General features: G+C 43.1%; 1 protein-coding gene across 1 annotated transcript in view; it reads right to left on the bottom strand.

The window, feature by feature from the left end:
* LOC311229728 (monocarboxylate transporter 2-like) overlaps positions 1-13883 on the bottom strand; it is a gene marked incomplete at its 3' end in the record, with an annotated part of 60254 nt that overhangs the window by 45266 nt on the left and 1105 nt on the right. Inside the window, exon 2 of the mRNA XM_084315806.1 lies at positions 12030-12250. Within this exon, the coding sequence (XP_084171932.1) occupies positions 12030-12246 (217 nt within the window). The 5' untranslated portion in view covers positions 12247-12250. The remainder of the gene's footprint in view (positions 1-12029; positions 12251-13883) is intronic.

Genomic DNA, 13883 nt, shown 5'->3' with positions numbered 1-13883 from the left:
CTGTATGAGCCCCTGAGAGTGTGCTTCATACAGTAAAAAAGTAAGCAAAAGAGGAACATACAATATAAAGTACAATCTTAGTACAATGAGTAAAAATGAGTAAACAATGAGGTACAAATGCAGACAATGAGGTACAAAACTTTAAGGTAAGGTGCAAATGCAAATGAGGTATGAATGTAGTGCAAATCTAATAAATAGATAAATATAATGTAGTGTTAAAGTGTCTAAAGTGAGTGTGAAGGTGAGTGCAATGAGTATAGATGTGTGCAATGAGTGTAGATGATGGGTTGTCCATGCTCACGCTTTGCTCGGCACAGCGAAAACAGCCGCCGTGGCCCGGTGCAAGCCATTGAAAATAATGGATTTCAGAATGCAGTGGTGTACCATTATATCTGAAAGGGCCATTACAAAGCACAACATTTCCTTGTTTCCTATTGGTACTACCCATAATAGCAAATACAATACACAATAAACGTGTTAATTGTAAGCTTTCTATGCCTGCTTTGGTGTAGTAATAGTGTGTAAATTCTATCATTAATATTCAAATTATATGCATTCCAATTTGCCTAATTTCAGCCTATTCATAGTCGAATGGTCTTCTTAGAGACATCCCTATTTAATGGGCCTATTCAATGAAAAACATACACCACAGTGTAAATTCAATGTCCATACCTAGGATTACTGCTGATATCATATGAAACTAGAGACCTTGAAGAATTACGCTCCAAATTCACAACATTTTGATGAGGAAAAGAAATCAGCAAGCCCAATTAAAATGGGGTCCCTTGACCTCTCACCTTAAGATATCTGAATGTAAAAAGAATATGCAGCACAGAAACAAACAGACATTGTGGCCCTAATGCGAATAAAGCCGAGTATGAGGAGACACTGCAGTAGTTCTGAATGGAGAGGATGGCAGTGAAACTACTTTCTACAAAACAAACAGAAGATCATTCAATATGATGTTATTTTATGTTGAGTGAAATTATAATCTACTGCATTTTTCAATGAAATTTGAGTTTTAAAGATATTTAAAATAAAAAAAAACGCAGTGAGTGGTTGGCATGGCAACTAAAGACTCCACAGAAGGTGCATGTGTAGAAGGGGTCAGGTCCTGTTAGTTGCCAGTATCAAGATAGCGGTGGAGTGAGCAGACTTTGGACTTTGAGTGGTTTGTGGCTTGTGTTATGGCAAATATTATATGTTTCATCCTATTACATAATTTGTACAGCTTACTGGGCTATTAGTTCATAGCTCCTCTGTTTAAATACATATTCTCTGTACAGCCTTGACTAGTTAATATATATATAATATAATATATATATTAGGGCGACAGTCTTAACAGTATTATTAAAACAACGACCAAGGCCCAGGACAGCTCGACTTAGATATGACATGTCCAAGAAAATCACATCTTGTTCTTTTCTTGTTGACTTCATATCAGTCTTGCGTGAGACACGACAAAACCCCTAAACCCATCTTTGTTTAAATTGTTCATCTTTGTTTTCATTTGTCATTCCCAGCTGGTGTATTTAATTGTAAGTCTGACCAGAGCTTTCTCTCACTTTTCTGGTCAGACGCTCGTGTTTCACATGTCTCTGAATGTAAACTGAGGATGTGTTCTGTGGCCACAGAAAATAAACTAGTACTATCTGAATTTCTACAGTTCACCATCTTGGCTCCTTTAAAATATTCCACAACACTTGTTCTCACTGTGGGCCCCCAAGTTCTCACATGAACTGCCCATTTCCCCTGGCTCTGGGTGTTCCTCCCACTTGTGTCACTGTCTAGATCATGTAGTTCTATGTTTAGTATGTTCTGCATGTTCATGTTTTGTAGTTTGTTAGTTTGCGTGTAACTAATCATCACCAAGGTGTTCTCAGTTAGTCATTCTCTCCATCTGTATTTATGTTTTCTCTCCACTGTTCAGTTTGTTGGATCATTAGTCATTGTATGTTTATATTGTGTATATTCTTTCCAACATGTTCTGTCTGCTACTTCATGTTACCTGCCTAGAGTTTTCAGTTTGTTTACTATTTTAGGTTAGTCCACTTGTTCATGTTGTGGGTTTCCCTGCCTGCTGTCTACAGTAAATATCCCAATTAGTGTTTTCCATCGTTACCTGCTCCAGCCTGTTTGCCTGCATCCTCTACTACAACCCTTACAGAATGATCTGTAAGGACCCAGCAGATGAACTTGGTGAGGCGATTTACTGCCTTCAGTGCCTCATTAAATACTGCAGCAACGCCTCCAGTATAGAGCTCAACTGCCCATCACTACAGTATCCACTGCCCATCACTACAGAGTCTCAGTGCTGCCCATCACTACAGAGTCTCAGTGCTGCCCATCACTACAGTATCCACTGCCCATCACTACAGAGTCTCAGTGCTGCCCATCACTACAGTATCCACTGCCCATTGTTTATTGTTGTTTATTGTTTAAAAGGATCCCCATTAGCTGTCACCTAGATGGCGAGCTAGTCTTCCTGGGGTCCACATAGAAAGACAACAGAAAACACAAAACATAACAACATGAGATACATATGACAATCACAATTAACAATGATAATCTAAAAACAGTAAAACATTGTAGACATCATTATCTAAAAACATTGTAACATTGTCTAAAAACAGTAAAACATTGTAGACATCATTATCAACATCAGAATATTTTGCTCACATATTTAAGTAGTGCATTCTCAGGTGGTATTTGAAAGACATTTTACTATTCAATTTACTTATGTTCAGTGGGCAGTTATTCCAATGATTGATGGCACGATAAACAACAGTCCTCTTTAAAGCATTTGATTTTGGACGTCACCACAGAGTCTCAGTGCTGCCCATCACTACAGTATCCACTGCCCATCACTACAGAGTCTCAATGCTGCCCATCACTACAGTATCCACTGCCCATCACTACAGAGTCTCAATGCTGCCCATCACTACAGTATCCACTGCCCATCACTACAGAGTCTCAATGCTGCCCATCACTACAGTATCCACTGCCCATCACTACAGAGTCTCAATGCTGCCCATCACTACAGTATCCACTGCCCATCACTACAGAGTCTCAATGCTGCCCATCACTACAGTATCCACTGCCCATCACTACAGAGTCTCAATGCTGCCCATCACTACAGTATCCACTGCCCATCACTACAGAGTCTCAATGCTGCCCATCACTACAGTATCCACTGCCCATCACTACAGAGTCTCAATGCTGCCCATCACTACAGTATCCACTGCCCATCACTACAGAGTCTCAATGCTGCCCATCACTACAGTATCCACTGCCCATCACTACAGAGTCTCAATGCTGCCCATCACTACAGTATCCACTGCCCATCACTACAGAGTCTCAATGCTGCCCATCACTACAGTATCCACTGCCCATCACTACAGAGTCTCAGTGCTGCCCATCACTACAGTATCCACTGCCCATCACTACAGAGTCTCAGTGCTGCCCATCACTACAGTATCCACTGCCCATCACTACAGAGTCTCAGTGCTGCCCATCACTACAGAGTCACGATCTGCCCCTCTCCCATCAGTCTGCCCCTCTCCTGTCCGTCTGCCCCTCTCCTGTCAGTCTGCCCCTCTCCCGTCACTCTGCCCCTCTCCTGTCAGTCTGCCCCTCTCCTGTCCGTCTGCCCCTCTCCTGTCCGTCTGCCCCTCTCCTGTCCGTCTGCCCCTCTCCTGTCCGTCTGCCCCTCTCCCATCAGTCTGCCCCTCTCCCGTCCGTCTGCCCCTCTCCCGTCCGTCTGCCCCTCTCCTGTCCGTCTGCCCCTCTCCTGTCAGTCTGCCCCTCTCCTGTCAGTCTGCCCCTCTCCTGTCAGTCTGCCCCTCTCCTGTCCGTCTGCCCCTCTCCTGTCCGTCTGCCCCTCTCCTGTCCGTCTGCCCCTCTCCTGTCAGTCTGCCCCTCTCCTGTCAGTCTGCCCCTCTCCTGTCAGTCTGCCCCTCTCCTGTCAGTCTGCCCCTCTCCTGTCAGTCTGCCCCTCTCCCGTCCGTCTGCCCCTCTCCTGTCCGTCTGCCCCTCTCCTGTCCGTCTGCCCCTCTCCCGTCAGTCTGCCCCTCTCCTGTCCGTCTGCCCCTCTCCCGTCAGTCTGCCCCTCTCCTGTCCGTCTGCCCCTCTCCTGTCAGTCTGCCCCTCTCCTGTCAGTCTGCCCCTCTCCTGTCAGTCTGCCCCTCTCCCGTCAGTCTGCCCCTCTCCTGTCAGTCTGCCCCTCTCCCGTCAGTCTGCCCCTCTCCTGTCCGTCTGCCCCTCTCCTGTCCGTCTGCCCCTCTCCTGTCCGGCTGCCCCTCTCCTGTCCGGCTGCCCCTCTCCTGTCCGTCTGCCCCTCTCCTGTCCGTCTGCCCCTCCTTCTCATTTCCCCCTGGCTCTGGACGTTCCTCCCACTTGTGTGGCTGTCTAGATCATGAAGTTCTATGTTTGGTATGTTCTGCACGTTCATGGTCTAGGTTTCGTAGTTCTTTGTTAGTTTGTTAGTCATTCTCTCCATGTGTTCTCTCATCTGTTCCGTTTGTCGGATCATTAGTCATGTAAGTTGACATGTTTATATTGTTTCCCCATGTGTTCTGCCTGCCGCTTCATGTCACCAGCCTTTTCCAACCTCCACCCGTTTGTTCCTGCTATTATTTATGTTTTCAGTTTGTGATTTCATGTGTGTCCGCTCAGCCATCAGCCCGTTCCGTTTTGGTTTCCCTGCCTGCGGTAAACACTGAACACTGAATATCCTGCTCTGGGTTCTGCATCGTCACCTGCTCCAGCCTCTTTGTCTGCATTCTTTTAGATTCAGAATTAGATAGAAATGCATTTGTCATCATACAGCACAAGTCCAGTAAGAGGAAAAGAAGTTGGTGCCGTGCACCGTGACAATCCCTGCACCTCCAATAGAAATGAAAGGCAGCCAGGCAGAGGAAGGACAGTTGTATTCTGGCACTATTACAATTTCCTCATTTCTACAAACACATCTCAAACCAAATGCACAATGCCAGGTACTACGACTATGCTTGCACCTCATGGTACCAAAGCACCTCTAAGGCGCTAAAAACAAGATTACAAACATCATAAAACAAACTGGTCAGACTACTGCTTGGCCTTACTCCTAAAACCCACCTCACCCCTGCCCATTTTGACAACCTAGGATGGCTTAGAGTAGACGACAGAGTACAGCAACTTGCAATGGGCCTGGTCTACAAGATACACTACACCACTAGGATACCCATGTACATGTCGAAATACTTCCCAAAGGTCAGTGAATACCACGACCACAACACCAGAGGGAGTTCCACAAATCATGTTCAACCCAGATTCTGCCCAAACAAGGGACTAAACACGTTTTGCAATTATGCCACAACAATGTGGAACGCTCTACCCACAGCCGTAAAATAATGTGACTCCCTACCCTCCTTCAAAACCGCTCTCAAAGAGCACCTACGAGTGGCTGCAATTAGAAACTGGCCCTGGTAAATGTCCAACCCCCCCCCACACACACACACACACACCCACCCAACCCCCTCCAATGTACAGTTTCTTCCCCCTCGGAAGATTTAATTTTTTTTTGTGATCTCTCTCTTAAACAGTACTCTATATTTGTATATCTTGTATGTCATAAATATCTAGATGAAACAGTACTGTATATATCTGTATGTCGTGTATGTCATAAATGTCATGATGAATTGAAAATGGGGGACCCTGATGTAAACAAGACGAAAGTCTTTCTCTGGTCTGCATCCCCTGTATTGAACCGTACTGTATTGCACCCATTCTGCAATCTGTTAATAAAGTTTTCAATCAATCAATGGTGAGCCTTCTTTCCTCAGTCTCCTCGGGAAGAAGAGACGCTGGTGAGCCTTCTTGACCAGTGACGAGGTGTTCAGGTTCCAAGAGAGGTCTTCAGAGATGTGGACATGCAGGAATTTGAAGCTGGAGCTCAACGTTCAACGTCCGTCCCGTTGATATGGACGGGGGGCACGGTGCACGCCAGCTCTAGTCATCCTCAAGTCCACTATGAGCTCCTTGGTTTTCTTATGCCCTCTACTACAAACCAGCAATAGCAGCAACTGAGTAAACCATAAAGATTGCAGACATCCTGGTTAGCAGCCGGGATCAATTCGGCAAGGATCAATTTGCTCTATACTATCTTCCGTTGCCATGTTCCAGTCATACTTGGTCTTCAATTGCAAATGCTTCAGACTGAGACATAGAAATACATCAGCCAAGCACACCCAGTCCGTGCTTATATTCAGTACGGCACTCTCTCGTGTGCTATTGCTTAAGTAGCCTACATTTGTTCTTCATAGACTAAATAGGCTTTCAATACGATGTTAATAAAGTATTCCTGCAGGTTTGAGAAATGGTGATTTAAGCTACTTTCCAACACGACCACCAGTGGCATAGTGTGTGCGGTTACTGGATTTGAGTTATATTAGAAGAACAACCAAACCTTAAATTATCAAAAATATATTTGCCTGGTTAGAAGTGGTGGAGAGAATAAAAGCTAGCATAAGAATTGTAATGCCTGGTTAGAAGCGAATGAAAATGGATGGATTATCCAAGTGGGGGTCCGGGGGGGGGGGAGAGCGAGCAAGAGCATATGTATGTATTGTATTAGATAGCAAGTATTATATATCTCGTAAACTACATTTATATTGATTCAAATGGTGATTCACATTGGATGTTTACTGTTAGTGCTTGTGTGTCTAATTTTATGTTATGTTTAAAAAATAATACAAAAATATATTTGCCTAATTCTCTTGATTTGTACACTTGCCTAGCTCATTCATATCTACAGACGCATGTGGGTAGCTACAGGGAGACTGTTTGACAGGCTCTCCTGCATAAGATGTCTGTACATACCTGCATATAATCTTTTTTACATATCTGTAGATACTAGGCTATATCTATATCTGTACATATCCCTTACCTACTCTTACTAGTTATGCCGCTGGCCAGTATGACATACTACCATAGTGTCTTTATACTTGTATCACTGTACATATTAATACTACAACTCTGTACATACATCTGATTAGCAGACTCTGTAGTGATGGGCAGTAGAGACTAGGGCTGGGCGATATAACGATAAATATCGCGATATATTTTAATAATCGATATCGAAAAAAGATAATATCGAAAAATCGTTTTTTTTATAATTCTTTTTTTTTGTGACCTGCAACAGGGCAGTTTTAAACCCAGAGACAGTGGACAGACTTGTCTTTCTTGCCTGCAACTTAAAGTAATGGCTTTGCTTGTCCAAATGACAATACTGACCAAATTGAGATTTATTTTTCTCTTGTCCATTTATTTTGTTTGCTTTCTAATTTAAAATACAGTTTGAAACCGTCTGTACACAGTAGGCTATGTGTGCTAGCAGAGCTAGACTCCAGTCACGAGTCACAGTGCACATGTGCGGTGGTTTGTCCACCAAAAAAGCGCCAAAAGATCAAAAATAAACTAGCAGAGCCAGAACTGTTCAACTCCCCTGGAGCCACAGCCAGCAGAGAAGCCGGGTTACTTTCGCTTTTAAACCAGCTGCAGCCTGAGAACTGGTGTGAGGGGATGTAACACTAAAGATGGCGGCAACGACAAAGAATTGCTGCAAAATAAACATGCATCTGTTGTTTAAATTTTTTTTTTAAATGTTTTTATTATTATTATTTTTTTTATTTTATTTTTATTTTTTTATAACAATTTCGATAATTATCGATATCGATAAATATGATAACATTATCATATCGTTATCGCGATATGATTTTTTGCCATATCGCCCAGCCCTAATTAGCACTATTACTCAGTACTACTAATTTATACATTTTATATACAGTTTAATCACCCCTGTACATTGTATATTGCTGTTGCACTTTTGCACTCTGGTTAGATGCCAAAGTTATTTTCGTTGTACTGTACTTGTGTGTTATAATGACAATAAATTTGAATCTAATCTAATCTACTGTAATGTAATCTAATCTAAGCACGTGTGCAGCAGACCAGGCACGCACACACACACGTTTGGATGACAGCTCATTCCCAGTGAAACTCCTCACTGTCAGGTAAAAAGAAGCGGCTAGCAAATCCACATGTATTGGAGGAGGCATGTGGTAGTCTATAGGGGTGTAACGGTACACAAAAAACATCGTTCGGTACATACCTCAGTTTTGAAATCATGGTTCACAGTTCATTTCGGTACAGTAGGGCTGGGCGATTAATCCGATTAATTCGAATGAATGATTTAGGATGATTTTGGATTTTCCAAAAAAAAAATGTAATCTTTTTTATTTTTAAGAGTCACCTTTTATTTTACAAAAAGTAATGTTTGGTGAAAGTTAGATTTGCACTTTATTAATCCCAATAGGGAAATTCATTCTTGTTTGATGATCAAGAGGCACCTTTTATTTTAAGTGAAGTTTGGTGGAAAAGCAAGTTATTTCACTATTAATCCCAATAGGGACATTCATCTTTGTTTGATCAAGAGTAACCTTTTATATATATATATATATATATTATTTTTATTTTTTAAGTGAAGATTGGTGAAAGTTAGGTTTGCACTTCAATCCCAATAGGGAAATTCATCTTGGTTTGATACTTTTTTTGTGTCAAATAAAAACAAAGGTTATTTGAATGATTTCCTTGGCGTTTCTAGTTTTCAAGAGAAAAAAATCGATTAAAATCGTAAATCGGATATAAAAAAAAAATATTCAGAGATTTTCTTTTTAGGCCATATCGCCCAGCCCTACGGTACAGTGGGGGAAAGTTTGCAGAATGTGGCTGAATGTTCCACTCAGCGGTGACGTAGTGTGTGCAGTTACTGTTAAGTCGGGCTGTCTTCCCCCTCTTTATACAACGGCATGCACATTTCTCGATTCTGATTGGCTGAAACAGTCATTTTACACGTGTTTATTCTTCACAATTCCACGCTGCTGGCCCAGGACCCGCCCACAACCGAATCACATCACATCACTCCGCCGGATCACAAGATGCCGGACAATAATTTAACAAATGGATATGTTGATAACGACTAAACGACTAAATATCAAGCGATTCTGTCACAGCGAATGTCTTAGTGCTTTAAACAATGTTGGATGATGTAATTGATGGGTCTTGAATCATCATTGTGTAGCTAAAGAAAAATCGCGGATTGATTGATTGATAAATTTGCAATTATTTTTTCAATTTCTACTTCCTTCTCCCTGACTGCAGCGTTCACTGTCACACTGTCCGACGCTGGCGTACCCACACACACACACACACACACACATACACACACACACACTCCTGTCTGCAAGAATCAGACTGAGAGAGAAGCAGCGCTGTTTTAAGTGAGCATGGTCTATTGAATTGATTGATTGGTTGATTGCTAATTTTATTACTGTACGCCTGATTTCCAACTGGTTAAGTTTAGGCTAAAAAAATAAATAAAAAAATAGGGCGAAGAAAACTTTTTTTTTCTTATAGGGCAAAGAAAACTTTTTAATTTGTTTTACCTACTTTCTATAGGAGCATCTAAGAATGAAGTTCTATAGAAAGTAGGTCTGCATCCCCTTAACAATTGTGTGTATTGAGCCGTACTGTATTGTACCCATTCTGCATCTGGTAATACAATTTTCAATCAATCAATCAATCATTCCAATAACCACTAACTTCATAATTAAAAACTAAAGAAAAGTTGGATGTGTTAGTTGGTTGGATGTCTTAGTTGAAAGGCAGTTGGATGCAATAACACACAGTTGGATGTGTTAGTTGGTTGGATGCACTTCAAGCTGCTTCCACATGGAGGCAACTTGTCTTTTTTGTAGTTGTGGGAACAACTTTTTCTGGCGGATGGTTTTCTCAATAAATCTTCGATTAATGTGTGTTTATTGTATAGCAATAAGGTTGGATGAATGTGGCAGTTGTATAAAAGCATTACACCACTTGCAGTCGTGATTTGTGAACAATAAACCATGCCTAGGGGGGTCTAACGACCCTCGGCTGCGCCTCTGGCCTAACGACCACCCCTAGGCATGGTTTATTGTTCACAAACCACTCCTGCGCGTGATGTAATGCTTAAATATCCCATACTTCCTCTCTCTCTCTGCCAGACTGCCCGGAGAAAAATAATAAAAATCGACCAAAAACACAATAAAAAAAAAGTTTTAAACATTTTGGTTAGTCCCATAACCAAGAATAATGAATTATAAAATAGGAATAGAGTCATGTTATGATTCTCTAATTGATTGACTGGGATCTTGATATGAGGAATAACTAGCAATAAATTAGTTTAAATTATTTTGTGGTCGTAAAAGGTTTTACATTGGTCACATTTATAAACAGTACTGACCAAATTATGACCTAGGTGAGAAGGTTCCAAAAAGCCTATTTACCATCTAAATGGTAAATGGTGCATGCATATAGCGCTATCCATATAAAATGTATTATTATAAAATATAGTTCCTCACATTCACTCACACATTCACACACCGGCGGCAGAGGAAAGTCAAGTCAAGTCAAGTCATTTAAACTCAAGAGCCAACCCAAAGTGCTGTACAATCAAAGCATAAAATGTCATAATATAAAATACAAAAATACAAAAAGGCACAGCAGGACAAGACAGTACATTCAGAGAATAGGACAACAGTAGGCCAACACACGGATAGGGAAGCACAAAGTACCATATAGCACACAGGGGACAGAGGAGCACAAGAAGAGATACAAGGGGGAGGGAGGGGGCAGGATAAAATTGCATGGGAGTTAGGGTGTGGGAAAATCAGGGTTTATTGAAGGCTAGGGAGTAAAAGTGGGATTTTAGTCGGGCCTTAAATGTCTCCAGCGAGGGGGCAGATCGGATCTCCAGGGGTAGCTGGTTCCACAGCTTTTTGGGGCCACGGCCTTGAAAGAGCGATCGCCTCTCTTTTTGAGTCTGGGGGGGGGGGAGCACCTGATCTTAGTGACCTGGGTGCTGAGTAGGGGGTGATGAGCTCTGTGATGTATAGGGGTGCTGCACACGATAGTGAGGATATAGAGGCAGCCATGCAAGGAGCCAACCTGCTCACCGGGAGCAGTTAGGGGTTAAGTGTCTTGCTCAAGGAGGAGCGGGAATAGAACCAGGAACCTTCTGATTACCAGACGACCGCTCTACCTCCTGAGCCACTGTTTCTAAACCACTCTACCGCCTGGGCCACTGTCTAACCCCAACCTTCTGATTACCAGACGACCGCTCTACCTCCTGAGCCACTGTCTAACCCCAACCTTCTGATTACCAGACGACCGCTTTACCTCCTGGGCCACTGTCTAACCCTAACCTTCTGATTACCAGACGACCGCTCTACCTCCTGAGACACTGTCTAACCCCAACCTTCTGATTAACAAACGACCGTTTTACCTCCTGAGCCACTGTCTAACCCCAACCTTCTGATTACCAGACGACCGCTTTACCTCCTGAGCCACTGTCTAACCCCAACCTTCTGATTACCAGACGACCGCTTTACCTCCTGAGACACTGTCTAACCCTAACCTTCTGATTACCAGACGACCGCTCTACCTCCTGAGACACTGTCTAACCTTAACCTTCTGATTACCAGACGACCGCTCTACCTCCTGAGACACTGTCTAACCCTAACCTTCTGATTACCAGACGACCGCTCTACCTCCTGAGACACTGTCTAACCTTAACCTTCTGATTACCAGACGACCGCTCTACCTCCTGAGCCACTGTCTAACCTTAACCTTCTGATTACCAGACAACCGCTCTACCTCCTGAGACACTGTCTAACCCTAACCTTCTGATTACCAGACAACCGCTCTACCTCCTGAGACACTGTCTAACCTTAACCTTCTGATTACCAGACGACCGCTCTACCTCCTGAGACACTGTCTAACCCTAACCTTCTGATTACCAGACGACCGCTCTACCTCCTGAGACACTGTCTAACCTTAACCTTCTGATTACCAGACGACCGCTCTACCTCCTGAGCCACTGTCTGTCGCCCCTACAATTCAAACTCTTTCAGAATGAATTGTAACTGAAATCCCCAGATTGGGCTTTGACTCACCTCCTGCGTACATGGTAGCCAACATGATGGAAGTGACCCACGCTATGTCGCTGTAGTTGACGGAGAAGTGCCTCTGGATGTCCTTGAAGAAGACGGTGAGGGCTTTGGGGAAGGCGTAGGAGAAGCCTATGGAAATGAAGGCCCCAAACACCACCACCCAGCCCCAGCCTCCGTCTGGAGGACCGGAGCCCACTTTAGCCACCGGTGCAGGGGACATGTTACTGGCCAGAGGTGGGAGAGAGAGGGAGAGACGTCGACATTCAACAGGCTGTGCGTTTTCAACGACACATTGGACCAATAACAGATATGGAGGATAACGGAGCAGGTGAATGAAGACGGCAGCCGGATTGACAGCCCAATCAGACCAAACCCCATTTATTGCCTAATATAATACAGGGCTTTCCCTGTGGCGCAGCGCCACCATGTGTTTTTAAAGAAATAATTATTTTGAAAGCTTGGGGCCAGCTTCGAAACAGTCGCATCATTGTCTAATTACTCTAATACATGGTTGCTCTGTCGTGTGTGTGTGTGCAGGGACGTGCACAGGACTTTAGAGGGCAGATGCTCAAAGGCTGAAAGGGGCACTACACTTGTGTGTATAATATATTAACCGAGCGCGCGTAGTGCGCGAGCGCAATTTTTAAGGGCCCTTTTCGGGCGGGGGGCCCCCTTTTTATGTTTTTTGGGGGGTTTTGGTGATCAAATATTGAATATTGAACTATAATAATCAGTGCAGGACCTCACTTATCCTTGAAAGACACTTTTATCACTGACTTAAAAGGCCCATACATCTCCATAAATGTTCAGGGGGGAGGGAATAAGTGCTTACCCTACAGACCCCAAGAAGTGCTGTATATACTGTATTGTTTAATATAGATACATTTTTTATTCCAATCCCGATTTGTATTTGATATTCCCAAATCCCATCGGATTTGACTTCTTCGTTTCCCTCAATGAGTGTAATACCAGCATTCAACTGTATGCGCCACAGCGGTTTCTATCATCATCATCATCATCATCATCACCACCCACGCTATGCATAAGATTATATAGGTCCGCGGAGAGGCACGCTGAGGAGGCCGTGCAAACTGCAATGGAATATGGGGCATCTCTCTCTCTTTACCTAATATTTTGATTCTATCCTGACATTTTTCAGTTGGAAGGGCGGTCTATATGTGTAACGGTAAAAAAAAATATATATATATTTTTTCTTTTTTCAAAAAGGGCACTTTTTTGATGAGGCTCAAAAAGGCAGGTGCTCAAGCACCCCTTGGCCTCTATGTGTGCACGTGCCTGTGTGTGTGTGTGTGTGTGCGTGCGTGCGTGCGTGTGATTTTGTGTTCAATGTTAAACTGTTGTGCAACCTTAAACACTGTACTTAAATAAATAACTTATTTGGAACTTACCCTTGTGTTTGCTCATTTATTGAAATAATGTTTTTAAATTACAGGAAATTACAGCAAATGTCTCTTTATTGCCCCCCCCCCCCCCCCCCCCCTGGACCACCCTCTAGTTGTTACTCTCTGCACCATCTTGTTTTAAAATCCTGGGGGAAAACCCTGTAATACACCTATTTTCTACCAATGTAAAGAGAAAATGACAGCGTTTTGTGACTTGTCATACACCACAGACGGTGTCATGTGACCTCAAAGTGTATAAAGTGACTAAATAGATGACGGAGTGCTTACACACATTTTTACAGCTTGGATTATTCAGCCTAAATGTAATCTCGAGATCAAACAGCATGTGACCATCAGCCTGAACCCATTACTCTAACAAGAGGACTCTGTGCTTCACATGATTGCCACAGGCGAAATAAGACTTTTGCAGCTTAGCAGATGAAGCTTTTTTTGC

The sequence above is a fragment of the Notolepis coatsorum genome (genome assembly GCF_963971535.1).
Source record: "Notolepis coatsorum genome assembly, chromosome: 6".
Classification (NCBI taxonomy): Eukaryota; Metazoa; Chordata; class Actinopteri; order Aulopiformes; family Paralepididae; genus Notolepis; species Notolepis coatsorum.
This window is presented reverse-complemented; position numbering and strand designations above follow the sequence as displayed.